We start from the raw sequence: 21,302 nt of genomic DNA on the forward strand, positions 1-21,302 counted from the left end.
AATCTTTTTTTTAATGTTTGATCCATTTCATTTTAGCAGTGTTTCCAATACCCTTTCATTTATACCATTGATTAGCAAGGAATTACTACTGGACAGGATATCACATGATACCCACCACTAGATAAGACTAACAGTAATTTCTCTTATATAGTCATATTCAAATGGAGAAGTACTAGAAGCTATTCAGGACTACAGAGGGAGGGCATCTGGTAGCAGGGAGAATGCATAGTGGGTAGAGGGGGAAAGGCTGTGCAAGGAGAACATGAGAGGCTTATTGGTTCTCATGGATTATGTAATTGGTTTTGAATAATCTTTGAGCAGGGAGAAAATTGAAACGCTTTACTACAGAATAAGAGTTTAATGCTATACTACAATGCTTTAAAATACTACATTATAACACTAAATCCAACAGTATAAATAGATGAACATTACATGATTTAATCTAGAAAAGCAATGCTGTCGGGGAGGGAAGGAATAGTGGGAGAGCAAAGGAAGGGAAATGATGCATGAAAAGAAATGTACTCACTGCCTTACTCATGTAACTGTAACCCCTCTGTACAGCATCTTGACAATAAAATAAAAATTAAAAAAAATCAGTGCTGTTTTCAAATCTTAAAATCAATGTTATATACATGACCATTCCCAGTGTGTGTTATCATATATCTTTACAGACAAAAAAAATGAAGGCAGACCCACTTTCTGTACAATCATAGTATCTACCTTATTATAGAAAGAGAAAAAAAAGTTAAGCACTTAGCATATTCCTTACATTCTTAAGGTTTTTATCCAAACTAAGTACTTCCATTCTTTATTTTATTTTATTTTTTTGCAGTCGTGGGGCTTGAACTCTGGGCCTGGGCGCTGTCCCTCAGCTCTTCAGCTCAAGGCTAGTGAGCCACAGTGCCACTTCCAGGTTTTTGGTGGTATATTGGAGATAAGAGTCTCACAGACTTTCCTGCCTGGGCTGGCTTTGAACTGCAATCCTTAGATCTGAGACTCCTGAGTAGCTAGGATTTAATGTAAGAATCTCAAGACTTCAATATGAAGTTCTTTTTGCCCAATGTGCTATCTATTAAAGTAATTAATTTGTCTCATAGTAAAAGCTGAGTCTCAAGCCTTAAGGCTTTTTGAACAAATGGTTTCAAAATTCTAAATAGAAATCATTTCAAAGTCTGTAGCAAATTTTCACTTCAAATTCATATTAGATTCTCAAGTAATAAAGATTTGTGATATGTTCCTGTTATCAAAAAACACAGCTTAAATATTACCACACATTAAATTCAATACTCCCTCCAATATAAAGTAGGAAAATACATTGAAGTATTATTTTTTAGTGAAGGTAATCTTTCTTATTTACTATCGGGACCTAATAATATAATAAGATAGACTATCTCAGCATATCAATCTGAGACCGATATTTTTTTTTTTTGTTTGCTACGGAAGAAATGGTTCTTTCTGTTTCAAAAATTGGCTGCATAATGCTAATCCCTTAAAGTGTGCTTGTAATTTGGGTGGTTGTGTGTCACTAGTGATTACCTTTGATTTAAAAAAAATCATCTCTCCCAATCATCTGTCAGACTTTAGACTCCTTTCTTTCCCCTACCAGCTAAATTAGAATTATAAAAGTGGAGTTAAGAAAACTATAATGCACCTATGATTAGATTAGAATACTAAGCAAAGGCAAGTATTGAAACTTGGTCATTCCTATTTAACACTTAGTGGTGTTCTCTACTAATCCATACTAGGTAGAGTCTCTGGTTTCCTGAGTTCCATGGATAATAGACTCTTTACAAAGATTGGAGGGAAGAGTATGGTATAAGGCAATGGAGGACATGTATTTTCTTCATCTGTAGTAAAAAAATTAGTATGATTGAGAAAGTATAAAATGTATCTGAATCTTAACTTCTCTACACAGCTTTCCCAAGATTACCACCCCCATCACTCCTTTCTTACAGCTTTGATTTTCAGATTATCTGGTAGAATTAAGTTTCATTTACCTCATCATATGAAGTGCTTGATCAGATAATCAGATCCTGTACCTAGCTGAATAGTCATTAGTCAATGGCAAGTGGAAAATTTGATTTGGATGATACTTGTAGATAATAGATAGAAGACCTGGATTTGATGAAGGCTGACTTGTTAAGAGGGAAAAAGGGAAACAAGAAGGCTGACAGAAAGGGTGTTGGCAAGCCAACAAAGATGAAATGGTAGGCTTTTCTGTGGGCTTCTGATGGGAAGTGTAAGAACTTGTAAGTTGGCATCTGGTATTTCTAGTCTGCACTGGTATTTTCTCAGTTAATTTTTCCCCTCTTGAGAGGAGGAGGAAATACTGTGGTATTCATAGGATTTTTCTGTACTCTCGTATTTTACAAGGCAGTTATGCTTACTATTCATTTTTTGATGTTGTTTTTGTTTGGTTAGTTCTCTTTTTTAAAAAAGAGCATCTGACTATATATTGCAGGCTATCCTTGGTTTCGTTATATTGCCTAGGTTGGCTTCTAGCACTTGATCTTACTGTCTTAGCCTTTGACACCTGAGCTGCTTACTTTCTTTTTTCCTATAGGAAAAATATACAAAATAGTAATATTTGTTAACTTGACAACTGCTGACAACTAGCTTGTTGACTCCGCCCCCATATTCCTGGATCTTTTATTCACTTGTAATATGTAAAGACATGGATCCTCTTTTAAACATTTTTCCCCAGCAAATGACTATCATATATGCTATCTTATAATTTCTCACTGTGTACTAAAGTATTTGTTAGGGATTTGTCATAAACTAAATTTCATGGTATCCCCCCTTCCCTAAATCTGTATGGTCAATGCTAATTCTCAGTATATTTGTAGATAAGACTTATAAGGAAGAAATGAAACTTGAGTGAAGTAATATAAGGCAGTGATCTGATAGAAGTGTCTTTGTAAGAATAGATACTAGAGGGGCCACCCCACCGTACTCAGGGTAAATGACGTGTTAGGAGTAGCTTTCTATACGCTAGGAAGAATGCCTCCACCATTTTCTAAACCCTGCTGTAACATCAATTTTGGACTTGGAAGTCTTTAAAACTATGAGAAAAGTTTCTGCTGCATAAGCCACCCAAGCTTTAGTATTAGTTATGGCAGCTTGGCCCAGTTAATTCATGATTTAGTCATAGTAGGTAAGGGTCTTTTGTTGGTTTTGTTTTTAATCAATTCAACCTGTAGTTTATGTGATTTGACAAGAAATAACTCCTATCTTGTTGTAATAGAAACCCAAATGTTTTAACCTGGTGGTGAATATATGACACTAACCTTTCTGTCTCTTTTTAAGGTTCCAGATCCTGGAGAATTATGATGTTGGGTTCAGTTGGATGCTAGGAGTAATATGTATTGTGGGATACTTTTGTATGTTACTGGGGACCATGGTTCAACTGAGAAGCAATCATTAATGGCAGAAGAAACACACCAAGATACAGGGCTTCTCTGTTTCCATTTATCTACTTCAATGTAAATAACTTTGCAGAGTATCTCTGCTATAGTAAAATATTATATTAGTAGGGACTGATAACATTTTGATGATGTATTGCTGCCTAGAGATTTAATTCTATATAATCAAATTTTAATGAGGAACAAATTGACAGAGTAGGTGCCCGCCATTTTTTTAAATCTACCTTGATCTTGCTATAGAAGAGAGAGATAAGGTTTGAAGTATAATATTTTAAAATAATTTTTATTGAGATTAAATGATTACATATATTTCACAAATTTCACAGTATTGTGGGATAGTGACACTTAGTTAAAGCCACAAACACATTTTAACATTCACAAGGCAAATTGTCATTATCATTGTCTATAAAGTTTGTGAATTCTGTAAACTTTGACAGTACAACTATTTCTTCAAAATTGGGTAATATATACATTCCTTTTCTTTTGCTTAGTGTAAGTGTTCCCTCTCATTCCCTCCTTCCCATCGCTGCCCTTGAGTTGCTTAGTTCGTTTTCGTCAATGTCCTGTGCAGCTGATGGGCCCCTCTGTTGTATATTTTCCACAGTTTCCCTCAGATTCTGTGTCCTCCTCCTAGCTTTCCTCAGATGCACACATACATATACCACATATGAGGTCAAGAACATGAAGTCATCTAGAAATGATAAAGACAAATTAAGTAGAGGTCCTTTGTTTCTTGAGTTCTGTTTGCTTTGTCATATCTCCTTGCATTTTGAATTTAACATCCATATATCAGGGTGAGGTATATTATTAACTGCACCTTTTGTATTGTCTCCTCTAATTATACTTCATCCTCATAAATGTACCTAGCCAATTTTGGTTTATAACAGCTAAATTCTCAGAAGAGGGACATTAATGAAACTTGTAACTTAGTCTGAAAGTACCCTATACTCATTGATTTTGTATTATTATTGTTTCTATGAGCTACTGTTGACCTGGTTCTATTGGCTGCCAGTTGGCAGAGATCACCTAGATTCAGTGATTACTACAGACTTAGAAAAGTGTTTCTCAGAACATTGTGATACACAAAATGTAGGCTAATGTTAATTCCTTAAAAAGCTATGTCTGGTCACCCTCAGATCATTTCCATTAATATTTAATCTCATTTTGAGCCTCTAAGTTTTTAGTATTTTTTCAGTGTATGTAGGTGACCTCGCACCATATTGCAAAAGTATTTTTAAAAAAAGTAGTTAACATTTGTCTTACTATGAACTATTTTCCTTATTCCCATGTCATTGAGCAACTCCTCAAAAGGCTCAAAACACTTTTTCTACTGTGATTTGTTTCTGATTATTCTGTTTTACATGCTTTGGGGGAACTCATATATGTTTTAATGGCATATTGAAAAATGAAATAGATGGTTCCTTCCCTCTGTTGAGTGAAGAAAAATTTTTCTGCTATTTTTAGATAATACACATTAAATGTTCCCCTAGTCATTGCCCTGTACAAAGCACTTTTCAAAGCACTGTCTCTTGTGCTCAGTTATGTTTATTCTGGTTCAGTCTAGTTTAAAATGCTTCATTTCCTGGATTCCTTTTTCCATTAAATGTTGCTTTTAGATATTTTCACTTATTTTAAGTCTACAGACATGTTTTTATAAAAGATGTTGGATGAACATTTGAAAATGAGAAATCAGTCTCAGATTTTTGAGGAATAATTTTATTCTATCTACTAAAAGTCTGAATTTTTTCCATCTCCAAGACATCTGTCCTAAACACAGTTGGGTAGCCCAGTAGCACCCCCTCCCATCTTTGACAGACACTTCCTCGCAATCTCAGCTCCTAAAGTAGGTGCTGTCTGGGGCAAAAAAAGGAAAGGGGGAGTATAGATGATTCTGCATGTGCTTTACCTTTTATCAGAGCTCCTGAGAACACATAGGAAATGGTGCCTAAAAGTCAAGGAATGCTAAATTGGGAAGACACCATAGCAAGTTATCAGGACTGTCACACTACCTGAATGTGTTATGCACTTTACATCTGCATGCCCTTGATAATTATAGGGTGCCTTTGCTCTCTGGGCTGCCTTGCAAAAATGCAGTGCATCTTTTCTTGTGTAAGCCTTGAATTAATAATTTCCTGATCAGTGACAGCACAGCATTGTAAAGAACAGTATGTAAGTCCCCGATCAGCTTGTTTCACTACAGACTATAGTGTTTTATTTGTGTGCATTTTCTGTTTATCATATATTTTGAATATTTACTCAAGCAGATAGGGTTATATTATTGTAAGAATGATATATGTATTTTAGTGGAACAAATAAGAGAGTCAAAGTTAAGATACTTGTAAATGACTTTCATTCCTACAGTTCTTGCTAGGAAATGAATTCACTCCCACTTTTAGATTTCTTACTCAAATCACTGAGGAAGAAAATATTCAGTATACTTGTGTTATTGAGAAGCCATCGTGGTATTTTAAAGGCACGGTGTTCTATATATTACAGTATGACTCACTTCATTCTGTAGCTGCCAAAGGAACTGTCTTATGTGTAGTCATTGGGATGTGAGAAGATTGATATACGGTCATAGAAATGGTTGTTGACATGGACAATACCAAGTTACAAAGTCAAAGAGATGAAACTTCAAGATCATGTGAAAATTTTAAAATACAAATATTTCTATGAGTAACAAAAGACATGATATAGAAGTTATCCCATCTATTCTTGTCTTCTGATTGTTAAGTCCAAAGAATATAATATACATATTTGTGTATACATATGCCTGTATATGCATATATGTGTGTGTGAAGACAGCATAATGAAAACCACCATACACTGTTTTAAAAATGGGGGAGATGCTTCAGTAAATGGTGCTGGCAACATTGGTTTAACACATGTAGAAAATTAAAGCTATCACCCTGTACCAGAATCAACTCCAAATGGATCAAAGACCTTGAAGTCAAAGCAGACACACTGAAAACATTACAGGAAGGAACAGGAGAAATCCTAGGTCTCCTTGGCACAGGCCGAACGTTTCTTAATAGAGACCCAGAAACAACAAATCAAAGAAAGGTTGGACAAATGGGATTGCATGAAGCTACAGAGCTTCTGCATGGCAAAAGACATAGCTAGCAAGATCAATAGAAAGCCCACAGATTGGGAGAAGATCTTCACTAGTCATACAATGGACAAGGGTCTCATATCTAAAATATACTTAGAACTCAAAAAATTAAATCTCCCAACAACAAATCCTCAAAGAAACAACTGCCAGATAAATAAGTGGGTTAAAGTCTTAAAGAGAACTTCTCTGAAGAGGAAATAAGAATGGCAAATAGACACATGCAGAAATGCTCAACCTCTGTAGCCATAAAAGAAATGCAAATCAAAACAACATTGAGATTCCACCTTACCCCAGTTAGAATGGCTATAATAAAGAAATCTAATAACAGATGCTGGAGGCCAGAAGGGAACCTTACTCCATTGTTCACGGGATTGTAAACTTGTTCAACCACTTTGGAAAGCAGTCTGGAGGTTCCTCAAAAGACTCCACAAAGATCCCCTATAACCCAGCAATCCTGTTTTTGGGCATTTACCCAAATGATCACAAAAAAGGCCATACTGAAGCTCCCAGCCCAACTATGTTTATTGCAGCATTATTCACCATAGCTAAGATATGGAACCAACCCAGATGCCCCTCAGTAGATGAATGGATCAAGGAAATGTAATATATATATATATATATATATATATATATATATATATATTACTATGTATATATAGTAATATATATATATTACTATGTATATATATATATATTACTATGTATATATAGTAATATATATATTACTATGTATATATATATATATATATACATAGCCCCATTTGTTAGGAAATGGAAAGACTTGGAAAAAAATCATATTAAGTGAAGTAAGCCAGGCCCAAAGAAACATAGGTCCCATGATTTCTCTTATTTGCAATAACTAGTATATGTCTGGGACAAGTAGAAAAGGTCAAAAGCTATGTACATATAACCATATAAGATGATGTTAAGTGAAATGTACCCCAAGATAGGGACACAAGTGGTTTTTTCTTTCTTGCTATTGTTTCTAACATATGTGATTTTTTTGTTTCTTTGTTTATTCCTCGCCCACAGTATAACCCCTATTTTCATTGTATTTGATGTCAGTGACCTGCATCTTGTATATACAATTCTCTAGCTTTGGGAGAGGAAGGGAAAAAACAAAATGCTTAAATAGGGATACAGGTTGGCCCATTGTAATTATAAGATGCACAAGACACTATGTTGAAAATGAACTTTACAACTTTGGTGGGGGGGGTAGGGGGTGAGGGGTGGAGGGGTAGTTGTGGCAGCGGGAGGAAAGGAATCGTAGGGGAAAATGGAGGACTCAACAATGCTCGATAGGAAATGTACTCATTACCTTGCTCATTTAACTAACCTCTCTGTAAAGTATTTTTACAATTAAAAAAACATACAAAAATGAGGGAGATGGATATAGATGTGTAATATGCCTATATGAAATTATTACCTCTTATATTACTAATGGGTGCTTATTCAAAAATAAAATTTATAAAAAGGGTAAATAGAAGAAATTTTCCAAATGCTTCATTTTATGCTTCATTTAATACTTGATTAAAATGTTGTCTCATAAGAGACAACATAAGAGATACAAATTTAAAAAATAAGCCTTTACCTTTTTTTTTTTACTTTGGTACTTTTTGCATAAGTCAACCAATGCTTGATTGCTAACTTTGACCTTATGCTTTCCTTGTCTTTGTCAGTGCTCACAGTTATTTAGTTCTGGGAACAAAGTAATTTTTTGTATTTCAGTTATTTAGTTCTGGGAACAAAGTAATTTTTTTGTATTTCATTATTCATTTGGGAACCCATTTGCTATTGTGGCTGCAGAACTTGGCCTAACATAAATGTTTGAGGTGGATGATTGAATGGTTTGAATGAGATTATCTTTTTATACAACTGCTGGTAACTTAGAAGAGAGCATTTTAAATTAAGAATGTTCTCTAACTCACTAATACAAATATGTATGACATATGTTATATTGCCCTAAAATTTTAACTTTAGAAAATTTTAACTTTAGAAAATTTTAACTTTAAAAAATTAACTTTTTAGAAAGCAGTAATATATTAAGTAAGTAACATTGTGAATACTCACAGTACAGACCATCTCCAAAAGTGGGGCAATCTTTTTACAAACTACCCTAAAATATGTAAATTAATTTATGTCATAAAAACTAACCTAAAATTACTTCTAATTAGGATATAATTGGTTTTTTTTTTTTGGGGGGGGTCCGGTCGTGGGGCCTGAACTCTGGGCCTGGGCGCTGTCCCTCAGCTCTTCAGCTCAAGGCTAGCACTCTACCACTTGAGCCACAATGCCACTTCCGGCTTTTTTCTTTTTGCTTATGTGGTGCTGAGGAATCGAACCCAGGGCCTCAGGCATGCAAGGCAATCGCTCTACCACTGAGCCATCTTCCCAGCCCCCGATATAGTTGTTTTTTATTTAACTATTAATTGAGGTTGTCGTTGGGTGACTATGTAATCTAACTACTGGGCTAACTTTCACTTAAAGCTATATTATTTTGGATACTCATTATAATTGACACTTTGCGTTTTGATGCTTGAGAAGCCCTATTGATAGACAACACTTTTAGATAAAATTTCTGGTTTAGGAATGTTTATTTATTAATGTTTGCTATTGCCCTTCACCTCTCTAAACCCTATTAATTTTTCCAGGCCAAATTGAAGATTATAAAACGTAATGAATGTTTCTCTATAGCAGTTTGGACACAGTTTATAGTGCTTATTTCTTTTTGTTTGCACTAGTTTACTATAAACATTTCTGCCTTTGGTACTGGCTTCTAGCGGGCAATGACTGCCTCATAGGTATCATATATCTTTCAAGCACCTTTCACAAGGAATTGAGCAGTCATCCAAGATGCCCAGGTGTGAGTTCCTACTTTATTATGTATCAACTATGGAACTATCTCATCCCTTAAAAAGAAATAGCAGCAGCTGTTGTTGTAAGGATTAATATAGCTTGTTAAAATGCTTCTTTTGGTGCTTAACATGTAGGACATCCCACAACCTACTTTTCTTTTTTCTAAATTGTCTAAAATCTGAGTCCTTGGGAGGATTTGTCTTTTTTCTGTATATCTCAGGCTTATAATCTACCTTATGGTAAATACTTAATAAATACTTGCTTGAGTTGAATTAATTGATTTACCTGTTTTTATCTTCCATTACAGCCCACTGTTTGTAACATGGAAGATTGGTCGAGACAAAAGATTACGTGGATGCATAGGTACTTTTTCTGCCATGAATTTGCATTCAGGACTCAGGGAGTACACACTTACCAGGTGAACACCAGTTTTGTTACCTCTACTTCTATATTCTAAACAAAAAGTTGATGAAATTTGAACCTAATATTTAAATCCTTTACCTTTACTAAATTATTAACATTCTTGACTTTTCATATGTTTTCTTGTCTTTGACCAGTTATTTTATCTCTTATAAAATGTTATTGATCTTTATTAGCATAATATAAAATATCTGCTTACATGCTTTGAAGTGATTTTTTTTTTCCTTTCAGTGGCCAGCTTATCTAGTATAATTGAAAAAAATCAATTACCAAATATTCATGGGTTACCAAAATATACTATTTCTATTAAAACAGTCATTATGTTTTCTTTATTAGGCCTTTAACACATTTGTTACACTCTTCTGTATTTTTGAAATTGAAAAGTGAACTTAGGAAGAAAGTGATATCCTAGCTTGGCAGATAATTAGTCACATTCATCTTTAACCCCAAATTAATTGTAGCTTGCTTATTTGTTTTACGTAACACATGGACAAAGTTATAGTTGCTTAGATTTTGGTTTTCATTTTTGAGCTTACCAGAAGCTATCTAGCATGCCATCTGACTCTTTTTGTTCACATTTAGATGTCTAGCGAATATTATTTCAAAAGAAGAGAATTCCTTAAATAATAAGCTATTAGTAAAGGAATTTCCTGTTTTTGTTCATATTTTGGGGGTTTAATCTGACACAGTTTCTATAGTTTTGATATACACAGTGTACAATAAAAATTCCATCCTCACTCACTGTTGGTACTAGGTGCTATTTGCTTAAACCATCAGAGGTTATATATATACCAGAAGTATATTAGTAATTACAATATTTTGTTCTACATACTTAATAGGGATATTTGGAGAATGAAATAATCACTCACCATTCTGCTTCAGGGTTCATGTTATGGAATTTTCATTATTTTACTGTGGAATTATATAAATGTAGGCTCATGCTTCTAACTAATAAAATTCTGTACGTTTAGTATTGTCACATTGGTACGTGTGCAGTAGCACACAGCTACAAGGGCTTCTCAGCTTACATGAAGCTCAGTAAAATAAAAACCAATGACTTAGAGAGTCATATTCTTTTTATGCCAGTCCTGGGGCTTGAACTCAGGGCATGGTTACAATCCCTGAGATTTTTTGCTCAAGGCATACTTGGACCACAGCTCCATTTTCCAGCTTTTTGGTGGCTAACTGGAGGTAAGAGTTTCACAGACTTTCCTTTCTGGGCTAGATTTGAACCCCAGCCCTCAAACCTCAGCATCCTGAGTAGATAGGATTATAGGTATGAGCCACTGGCTTTGGCTATATTCATTTTTAGCTTTTGACAGGCATTACAAACTGGACTTAACATACAGACTTTAAGAGTCACATCTAGAAAGAACTAAAATTTGAGAGGGTAAATGCTGACCTATGTCTGTTAGATTTTTATTACTATTATTCTTACAAAAAGGACAGTGGACCCATTTTGGGACTTCATTGAATTCTCCCAGTGACTACCTTTTGGGTATAGGTACATATAAAATTCCATATTTGATAAATAACCACAGATGAGTTATTGTACATTTCTCAAAGTAACTTGTTATGAGGCACACTGGTTCCTTAGGATTGCTTGAAAAAGGATTTTGTTGCCAAGCAACTTTGGGAATCTAGCTAAAAACACAACACTTGTTAATAAATGTAAACAGTGCTGCTTATTGCAGTATGTTTCAAAACCTTTTATGTTTTAAAAATTTTTTAATTTTAATTTTTATTGTAAAGGTGATGTACCGCGGTGTTATAGTTACATAATTCAGGTATTGAGTACACTTCTTTTTTAACAGTCACTCCCTCCCTCATTTTCTCCCAGGTTTTTCCTTCCGACTCCCCCTCCCCCCTGCAAATTGTATAGTTCATTTTCAACAGGTATCACTCCTGAATTACTTCACCTTTTTTCTCAGTCTTCCCCTTCCCTAATCAGATAAATTTACTTACAAGACAAAAAGTACAGAAATCAAAAACAGTGACTAAAGGGAAGAAAGCAGAAGAAAAGAAATGCAAAAAGTAAAATTAAAAAACCCTCTTGATTCCACTTCTTGGAACATTTTATGTTAAAAACATAAGAAATCAATAACAGATATGTACCATTTCATTGGGGGGGGGGGAATGCATGCGTGTGCACATGCATGCACTGGTGCTTGAACTCAGGGCCTCAATGCTATCACTTAGCTTTTTCCCTCAAGGCTGTTACTCAAGAATTTGAGCCACACCTTCCCTTCCAGTTTTTTGCTGATTCCTTTTGAGATCAGAGCCTCATCTTCTTTCCTATCCAGGTTAGCTTCGAACTGTGATCCTCAAATCTCAGCATCCTGAGTAGCTAGGGTTACAGATGTGAGCTCCCAGTGTCCAACTCATTGGACTATTGCAGCATTTTCTGGACTTCAGTTTATTTGACTACAGAAATCTTTTATTACTCTTAGTTGTACTAGGGATTAAACTGAGACTTGCTAGTCAATTGCTCTACCACTTGAGCCATGCCCCAAGTAGTTTTGTTTTTAGTGTCCCATATAGTCTTTAGCTTTGCTTTGGCTATCCTGGGACCACCCAGATCTCTACCTCCTGAGTAGCTGGAATGATGTGTGTGAACCACCACACTTGGCTTGTTTTTTTGGTTGGTTGTGGGGCTTGGCTTATTTTTGAGATAGAGCCTCACTAGCTTTTTCCTGGGCTGGCCACAGAAAGCAATCTTCTTATCTTTGCCTCCCAAATAAGTAAGATTACAGGCAAAGTCACCATACCTACCCTTATAGAGTCTTTTTTATCCTCCTACTCTAATCAATGTCTTATTCCATTAGTAGTCTAGGGAACATAATTCTAGAAATAAATATGTTAGGAAATTTGAATTTTCCTTTATATTTGGCCAGTAGAGAGTATATATTTGATTATATAGAAACTCCTTTTTGTTTTCTAGTGAAATTGTAGCAGAAATCCTATTATGAAGTATTATACACTTTAGAAATATTTAGTAGTAACTGGTAGTAATATGGAATTTTTAAAGAAAATAAATTCTTCCACCTACATAGATAAGAAATGAGAATATCCAATTTTTCTAGACTTTATCACAAAGGGTAATTACTAGAATGGTAGTATATTTTTCTAACAATATTATGCCAGAGTAAGTTGTTCAAACAGTTGAACTTGGAAATTTGCCGATTCTTATGCATCTTGTCTCTGTGTGATAGTCTGTGGCTCTTCCTGTTTATTTTTCAAGTTTTTGCTCATGTTTCTATACAACTTCCTCACATTGTATAATAGAGCACATTAAAGAGTGGTATATACATATGTATGAGTGACTGTGTTGTGTATACATATAAATGTCTGGTTTTACTTTTCACTTTTGCTTGGTTGGTATAATGTTATTTGACTAAATATTACAAATCAAGTTATTTGGGAGGAACAGACAAAATACAAAATACAACCAGATTCTTTTAGAGTCACTAATAGTATGAAGTCATTTAACAAATTTAAATGTATTTTTAATCCAGTGGTATACTTATTTCTACATGTTATTTTGTGAAAAAATTAATAATTCAGACAATGCTGAGGAACTTTATGTTCACAACCCTCACAACAACTCTTACATATCAATATCCATATTTTAGAAATGAGGAAATTGAGATAAAAGTGTTCCTATTATTTACCCTTTCATACTTCTAGTAAGGTGGTGGAAGCAGGATTCACAGTCAGGACATGTGACTGCAAAGCCGATCCTTCTGACTCCTATATATGTACCTCATTCTCACTCAACTTGAAAGTCTTTTTTACTTTAGATTGAAATAAGGTGTTAAAATAGGAAGAAAAAATTTACTGTAATTTATATATTAAAGCTTCATCATGAAAATGTAATCATGGATCAACCATTCTACTTAATGCTATAATTTGGTAACATGATTTGAAATTTCAAAAAAATCCATAGATGGGATTATACAAAGCGTATAATTCATAGTTGTTTAAAGTAGTCAAAATAAAGTAGACTTGGATTACTAATATAAAAATGTATAATATTTATTATAAAATACAGTACACTGGTATATTAAATTGTATTTTTTAGTTGTATAGCTGAGATGTCAAGGAGAATACAGTTTTTCTGAATTTAACAATCTTTGATTCTTGGTGTCTTGCCTTCCCATCATAAAACCGGTTATTCACAATACAAACTAATGAGTTTAGAGAGCAAAACAATAAGCAAGGAAATTAAGGACTTTTTAGGTAAGGTGTCTTTAAACAATTAGAACATCTGTTTATTCATTATTTTCATCTGCAATTAGATAGCCTGCTGTTCGTTTTCAAAGTGTTACTCAGCTATACTTTTTATTGTGGTAAAATATACACAAAATGAAAATTACCCTTTTAACTATTTTAAAATATAAAATTCTCTGGGATTTACCCAGCTACTTTGTTGTACAACCATCCCTGCCATCCTTATTCCCTTTGTTGTACAACCATCCCTGCCATTCTTATTCCCAAACTGAACTCTGTATCACTGTCCACCAGCTTCCATTCACCTCTCACAGAGTTCAGCACCACCATTCAATTTTCTGTCTGTGAAACAGACTGTTCTAGGTTGCTATGTGTCATCACATGACTGATTTTCTTTTCTTAACATGTTTTGAAGGTTTATTCATGTGAAAACATGTCAAAGTCCTTCCTTTTTCAGGCTAAATAACATTCCATCATGTACATACACATACACACACCATCATCACTTCCACCACTACCTCTATCACCACATTTCGTATATGCATTCATCCATCTGCATTTTTGGTGTCTTCTAACTTTTGGCTGTTGTGAAAAATACTGCAGTGAACATGGTGAGTATACCAAGATCTGAGGGCACTCTCTAAAAATTAGTTGTCTTATCCAAGACAATATGATCTGCCTTGTTTATGCTCCATGAGTATGTTAAGCATTTCTATTAAAAATTACCAAATAAAATGAAACGTATATCCTGGATTAAATTTTGATTCATACCCATACATACTTGTTATAGTCAAGTTGTAGGCTCTGATTTATCTTGGAGTGAAGGAAGGCCTTATAAACAACCTAAAGAGGGGCTGGGAAGGTGGCTCAGTGGTAGAGCGCTTGCCTTGCATGCCTGAGGGTCTGGGTTCGATTCCCCAGCACCACATAAGCAAAAAGTAAAAAAACCGGAAGTGGCGCTGTGGCTCAAGAGTTAGAGTGCTAGCCTTGAGCTGAAGAGCTGAGGGACAGCGCCCAGGCCCAGAGTTCAGGCCCCACGACCAGACCCCCCAAAAAAAATAATAATAAAAAATAAAAAAATAAACAACCTAAAGATTTCCCTCAAATTGTAAAAAAATACATACTTTCCATATAGAAATATAAAAATAGGGGAATTAACAACATGATACTGTGAAATAGATGACTTGTCCCTGTTCTTGAAGGCTCTCAGTAAAAGTTGAGAGGATTATAGCAAATAATAATAGGAGATAGAACTGCGCACAACTGCTAAAATCTACCCATAGAAGTTGGTGACACAGTGAACAATTTACTGTATTTATTAGTGCTTAAGAATTCAAGGTACAAATGGTCTTTGTGTCAGTTGAAGAAGAATTTCTAGTATTTACCAATTATTTGCTAATAGAGTCTAGTATTTACTTACATTTATGACTTTTACATGTTAGAAAGCGTAGATTTGTTTCTTCTCTTTTAGTATTTAGCAAACATACTTTTGTACAGAAGAGAATTGTGATTACTAGAGATGAGTACAAACATCTCAGTCTTGAAAAATCCCTTAAAACTTTTAATTAATTGTCCCACAAAGTACAGATCTATTTTCATTTATTGAAATGTAAATTCAAATTGGTAGTAAGTTTTTTTTTTTGCCAGTAAGTTTTTTAGACTCAGAATGATTAATAAAAATGGGAATGCCTAACTTCTCTTGACTCTATTTATTTGGATCTCTTACCAGTGCAGTAATTATGCAGGTGTTGTCAATGTCTGAAACTTGATTGGAAAGGCTGCTTTTCTTGTGCTGCTTAAATTCTGAGAAACTAGCAATGGAAGTTCAATCCTTCCTAGGAAACTGGCTCACCACATCAAAGGTGAAGTGTTTGTTTTGTTTTGGAGTTTATTTTCTCTTGTCATTGAGATGTGTGTGTGTGTGTTTGTGGATATGTATATATGAAAGAAGTAGGAGAGGGAAAGAAATAGGTAAATGAGAGAAAGAAATTGCACAGTACAATATTTATATTAGATTGTTTGAGATACTGAAAGTAGTTAAGAAAAACCTACTTTATTCCTTTCAGAGGTCCTAGCTACATCAAAGAATTCTCTGGATTACAATTTGCATCATAATCCAAATCTAATTTTTTTTTTGCCAGTCCTGGGGCTTGAACTCAGCGCCTGTGCACTCTCCTGAGCTGCTTTTACTCAAGGTTAGCATTCCACGCCATTTCTAGCCTTTTCTGTTTATGTGGTACTAAGGAATTGAACCCAAGGCTTCATGCATGCTAGGCAGGCATTCTACTTCTATGCCACATTCCCAGCCCCCAAAATTTACTCATTTTTTTTGTTGGTCGTGGGGCTTGAACTCTGGGCCTGGGCGCTGTCCCTCAGCTCTTCCGCTCAAGACTAGCGCTCTACCACTTGAGCTACAGCGCCGCTTCCGGTTTTCTTGTGGTTTATTGGAGATAGGAGTCTCACGGTCTCTCCTGCCCGGGCTGGCTTTGAACCACGATCCTCAGATCTCAGCCTCCTGAGTAGCTAGGATTACAGGCGTGAGCCACCAGCGCCTAGCCAAAATCTACTTTTTATTAGCACAGTGTAGCATTTTTCTAGGGCAGTATGAGTTTACAAGCATTGTCATTAGCGTAGTTGTATTTACCCCACAGGCTAAACTATTATGTACCAATTATTATTATTTTTATTTTCTTAGGTAACTATATGTGGCTTGTTGTGAGTAAAACAAGTTCTTCCTCCCACCTTTGTGATACCAGTCCTGATGGTACTAATCATCTAGATTGAATTTTTTTATGAAAAGAAAAGCTGTACATCAGTCACTTCTGACTGTACAGTATTGTCATGGAATCCTCATTCTAAGATGCTGAGGACAGACTATTTTGGGCAAATGTCTATGGTGGACTCCTGGCTAAAGTAGGCTCTTTATGGGAATGAATTAGATGTATCAAATACAAATGCAAAATTATTTACCTAAATTTCCAATCTAATTTTATTACTTATTTACCAAAAGGAAAGTGGCTACAAGAGTCCTAATTCTTATATTTTGATAGCTTGTATTTATTGATTACTAGATAAGAGATAAAACATTTGTCAGATTTTGTAAAGCACTTGATTTAATGTACAGTTGCTTTATGCTCTTTATTCAGAGTTATCCAGAGGAAAGCGTAGTGAAGATATTTACCTGCAGAAATTAGGAATCTTCAATTTAACTACTAGGTTAGTATGCTTCTACATTATTGTAAGGATGTGCTACTGTGCAGAAATGTGGCCAGCAGAATGTAGACAGAGAGCAAAGTGCAAGAACCATTCCAAGCATGCCTCATTGTCTGAATTCGTATAGCAACTATTGCCACAGAAATTAATCATAACAAGTTTATCAGAATCTAATTCCTTGGCACACTTCTCAGATCCTCAGTGTCTCTAGTTGCAATCTCCCTGCTACTTTAAGAGCCAGAGGCACAATGCATTTGGACAGAAAAGAAGTAAAAGCCACCTGGAAAAAGCTGTGCAAGAAGCTAAAAATGGGCATTTTAGTATCAGGGCTCATGCTTCTTAATTTTGATACAAAGAGAGTAAGCTACACAAAATTTCAGCCGTGTTTAAACCTCTCTTCTTACCCTAAGAGTCTTTAATGCCATTGGAGAAATAATTATTCTAGGGAGAATGAGAATGTTTTCCATGTGATGCAGATGAACATAGATACTGCATCTCTGTGATAAAAGCTGAAATAATTAGAGGAGTTTATGAAATTATTGCATTCAGTAGCATATTTTAGAGAGGAAAATGAACTATGACTGAGAGAAATCCTCTGAAATAGAGGACTATTAAAAGTGGTGTGTATAGAGAGAAAGGGAAAGAGAACCAAAAAGAAGCTAGAACCAAGTTGGATTGCAATCTTAATCCTGGAAAAATGGAGACTAATGAAAGTTAATCATTTAGATTCTACTTTCCTCCTGTGAAAATAAAGTAAATCCATATTTTGGTTCAACCTCCTTTCTTAGAGTCATTGTCTGAGATAGTCTTCATTTCTCCAGATGGTCTGAAATGGTAACGCTAAATTAGAGCCCAAATATTGGTTGAAATTATACTATTAGGTGTGACCTAAAATTGTACTGTTGGCATTTAAAGATTTATTTTTATCTGGATATTTATATGAGAAATATGGGTTCTATTTATGTGTCAAAAGTGAACAAAAGTAGATTTGTATTTTAATGTTCTGAAAGAATAAGCAGGTTACATTGATCTTAGTGTAAAGTTATTACTCCTGTCTAGAATATCATAAGCAATAAACTTTAAGGTTTCAAGAAGACACTGTTGCTAGTAGGTTGAGTAGTGAAATAGAACGTTGAATGTTTCTTGCATCAATTTAATGTGAAATTTTTTGGCATTATTGGGATATGAACTGAAGGCCTTGCTAGACAGGCTAGGAACACTACCACTTGAGCCATGCCTCCAACCCCTTCAGCTATTTTTCTACTAAAGTCTTGTTTGTTCCTACACATGATTGGTTGCAGTCTGTAACTGTACCTCTGTATAGCTGTATACCTTTATGCCTGGGCTGGCATGACTGTATTCCTTCTAATTTAAGCCTCCCAGTAACCAGAGTTACAGGCATCACCATCATGCATGCAACCTATTAAAACTTAATTATTAAAATTTTAATTATTTTTGAGCATGAGAATACTTTTGAAGAGATTTCCTTAAAAGGCATAAGAAATGCTGGCAGCTGGTGGCTTTGTCTGTGATTCTAGCTACTCTTGGGAACTGAAGGTCATGGTTCAGAGCCACCTGGGCAGGAAAATGTGAGACTCTTCTCTCTAGCCAATAAAAAAACTAGAAGTGTTATTTAATCGACTTGTTTTTCCCCTTCCCCTCCACAATTTATACCGACATCAAATACAGTGAAAACAGGGGTTATACTGTGGGGGAGGGACATACAAAGCAACAAAGAAATAATCTTATAAATGCGTTAGGAACAAATGCGTGAAAGAAAAAAAAAACATTTAAATACATACCTTAGGGTTTATTTTCCTAACATCACCTTATCTGACCTTTTCTGCTTGACTCATACATATACTAGATATTGCAAATAAGGGAAACCATGGGACCTATGTTTCTTTGGGTTTGGCTTACTTCACTTAATATAATTTTTTCCAAGTCTTTCCATTTCCTAACAAATGGGGCAATGAACAAAGGAGGAGGCTACAATGCTTGATAGGAAATGTACTCATTATCTTGCCCATGTAATTGTAACCCTTCTGTACAGTATGTTCACAATTAAAAAAAAAAAGCAAATTCAACCTAAATAAAAAAAAAAAACTAGAAGCGGAGCTGTGATTGAAGTGGTACAGCACCAGCCTTAATTGAAAAAGCTAAGGGATGTTGTGCAGGCCCTGAGTTCAAGCCACAGGACTGGCACCAAATAAAAGTGTAAGAATGCCTTTCTCTGTGGTCTTTTCTATTCTCTCAAAGTTTAAAGTGCTTAACATGTGTATATCCAAAGTAGTAATTCTTATTAAAAAAATCCTTTTTACTAGTTCAATTTATTTTCCTTTAAGATAAAACACCTATTAGCCCTTTGTCTTCCATCATAAATAATATTTTTCAAAAACAACTTTGAGATTTTTGACTCCTTTTTAATTTTAAAATAAAGTATATACTTACTGTAAAAGTGTTGTACTAAGGACTACATTATCAAGCTACTTCTAGCTAACAAAGAAATCATTAGAGATTGAGAGATTATAAAATAAATGAAATTGAAAGGGTAAATGGTAGGTTTAAAAAATGTATTGGAATTAGAATGTTATAGATGCTAGGACTTTTCAAAGATGGAAATAGCATATAATACTGTTGAGAATGAAGCTTTAATTATTGCTAATAGCATATGTGCAGTATACTTTTCAGTATGTTTAAAATTAAATGTGAAGAACATATATTTCTAACATATAGACTTAACAATTGATCTTATGTTCAGAAAACTCATTTTAGTTATTTTTGTAGTTTATTTCAGTGAAAATTACCCTATAAATATACATATTGAAACTATAGGCTCATTGTTCAAATTAGATTAGCATATTACTGACCCCATTTTTAACCTTTGGGTTTTTTAAATTTCTACATTAAAATACTGGCTTTTATGTTCTTTTAGTGGTCCAAGGTAAAATTAGAAAAAGCTATAACCTAAAGTTTTCAAGAGGTTTAATGAGTGGGATTACCCAGAATTCAATTTCCTCTTGCTATAGAAGTCCAGTTACCTTCAGGCCTGCTTTCCATGTTCCCGGATGATTAAAAAAGGTTCCAACTATAGCTACTTCATTGGGCTAGCAGATTCTGGAAACAGAATCTGCTTTTTCAATTATCTTTTTACTATTTCTAAGTAGTTGTACAAAGAAGTTACCATTCAATAAATGTTTATAAGTACAATGCATCTTGAGAATCTCTTTTAAGTTCTTCAGGCTGCTTTTAACCTAAGCCAATCTTCTAAGATGACCATTTTTGTTGGCCCTTAGCTAAGGTAGATGGATTTGCTTAACTAGGCCTACACAAGTATTCAAGGCCTTTGAAATGAGCTGTGCTCATGAAAAGCAGTGAACAACTGTACATTACTGGTTAAACACATACTGCTAATGAGATCATGGAACTCATCCCCTTTGGTGCCATGTTGCTATTGATTTTCTCAACATCACTGACTAAATCCCAAACTCCAGGCAATTGATACAGTGGGTTCAGACAGAGCATGCACATGATTCAGTAACAACCTCAAATTTCAACATCATTCTCACACTTGATGTATACCACACTTGAGATACCAAAATTTAGTATCCCATGAATTTACAAGGAAAAAACAGAATATTATATTGGTGTTCATTTCAAAAGCACTTAAAGAAAGCCATTGTGACAATGGAAAGAAAGCTCTTTATTAGCAGAACCTAGAACACAATTTGGCCCTGAACAGGCCCAAAAATGCTATGCATGAGGGAGAATTCAGGCTTAAAACAGCCTCAAAGCAATCTGAAGAAATTGTTTATTACTTTTCCTGTCCTGTGTTTCCATCTCTAATAGACTAGAGGCCCTGAGTAGATTTCAGCTCAATCAACTCTTAACCATTAATGGTAAAGGGATGGCAGTGTGTAAATCATAGGCTGAAAATAGTTCTTTTAGGGCATATATTTTTCAAAAATACTGCCTTTGAAAGTTCTCATCATTGTGTATTGAGATGTTCTTTGCCTCAATTGTCAACTCACTAAGGTGTGTACCTGTTG

At 34.7% G+C, this 21,302-nt stretch overlaps 1 protein-coding gene across 1 annotated transcript in view; it reads left to right on the top strand.

Moving 5' to 3' along the window:
• The window catches only part of Ammecr1 (AMMECR nuclear protein 1), a 133,355-nt gene that overhangs the window by 58,998 nt on the left and 53,055 nt on the right, over positions 1 to 21,302 (top strand). The window contains exon 2 of the mRNA XM_042690054.1: positions 9,698 to 9,808. Coding sequence (XP_042545988.1) covers positions 9,698 to 9,808 — 111 coding nt within the window. The remainder of the gene's footprint in view (positions 1 to 9,697; positions 9,809 to 21,302) is intronic.

Source organism: Dipodomys spectabilis, unplaced genomic scaffold, assembly GCF_019054845.1.
Source record: "Dipodomys spectabilis isolate Male_0828 unplaced genomic scaffold, ASM1905484v1 ptg000132l, whole genome shotgun sequence".
Taxonomy (NCBI): domain Eukaryota; kingdom Metazoa; phylum Chordata; class Mammalia; order Rodentia; family Heteromyidae; genus Dipodomys; species Dipodomys spectabilis.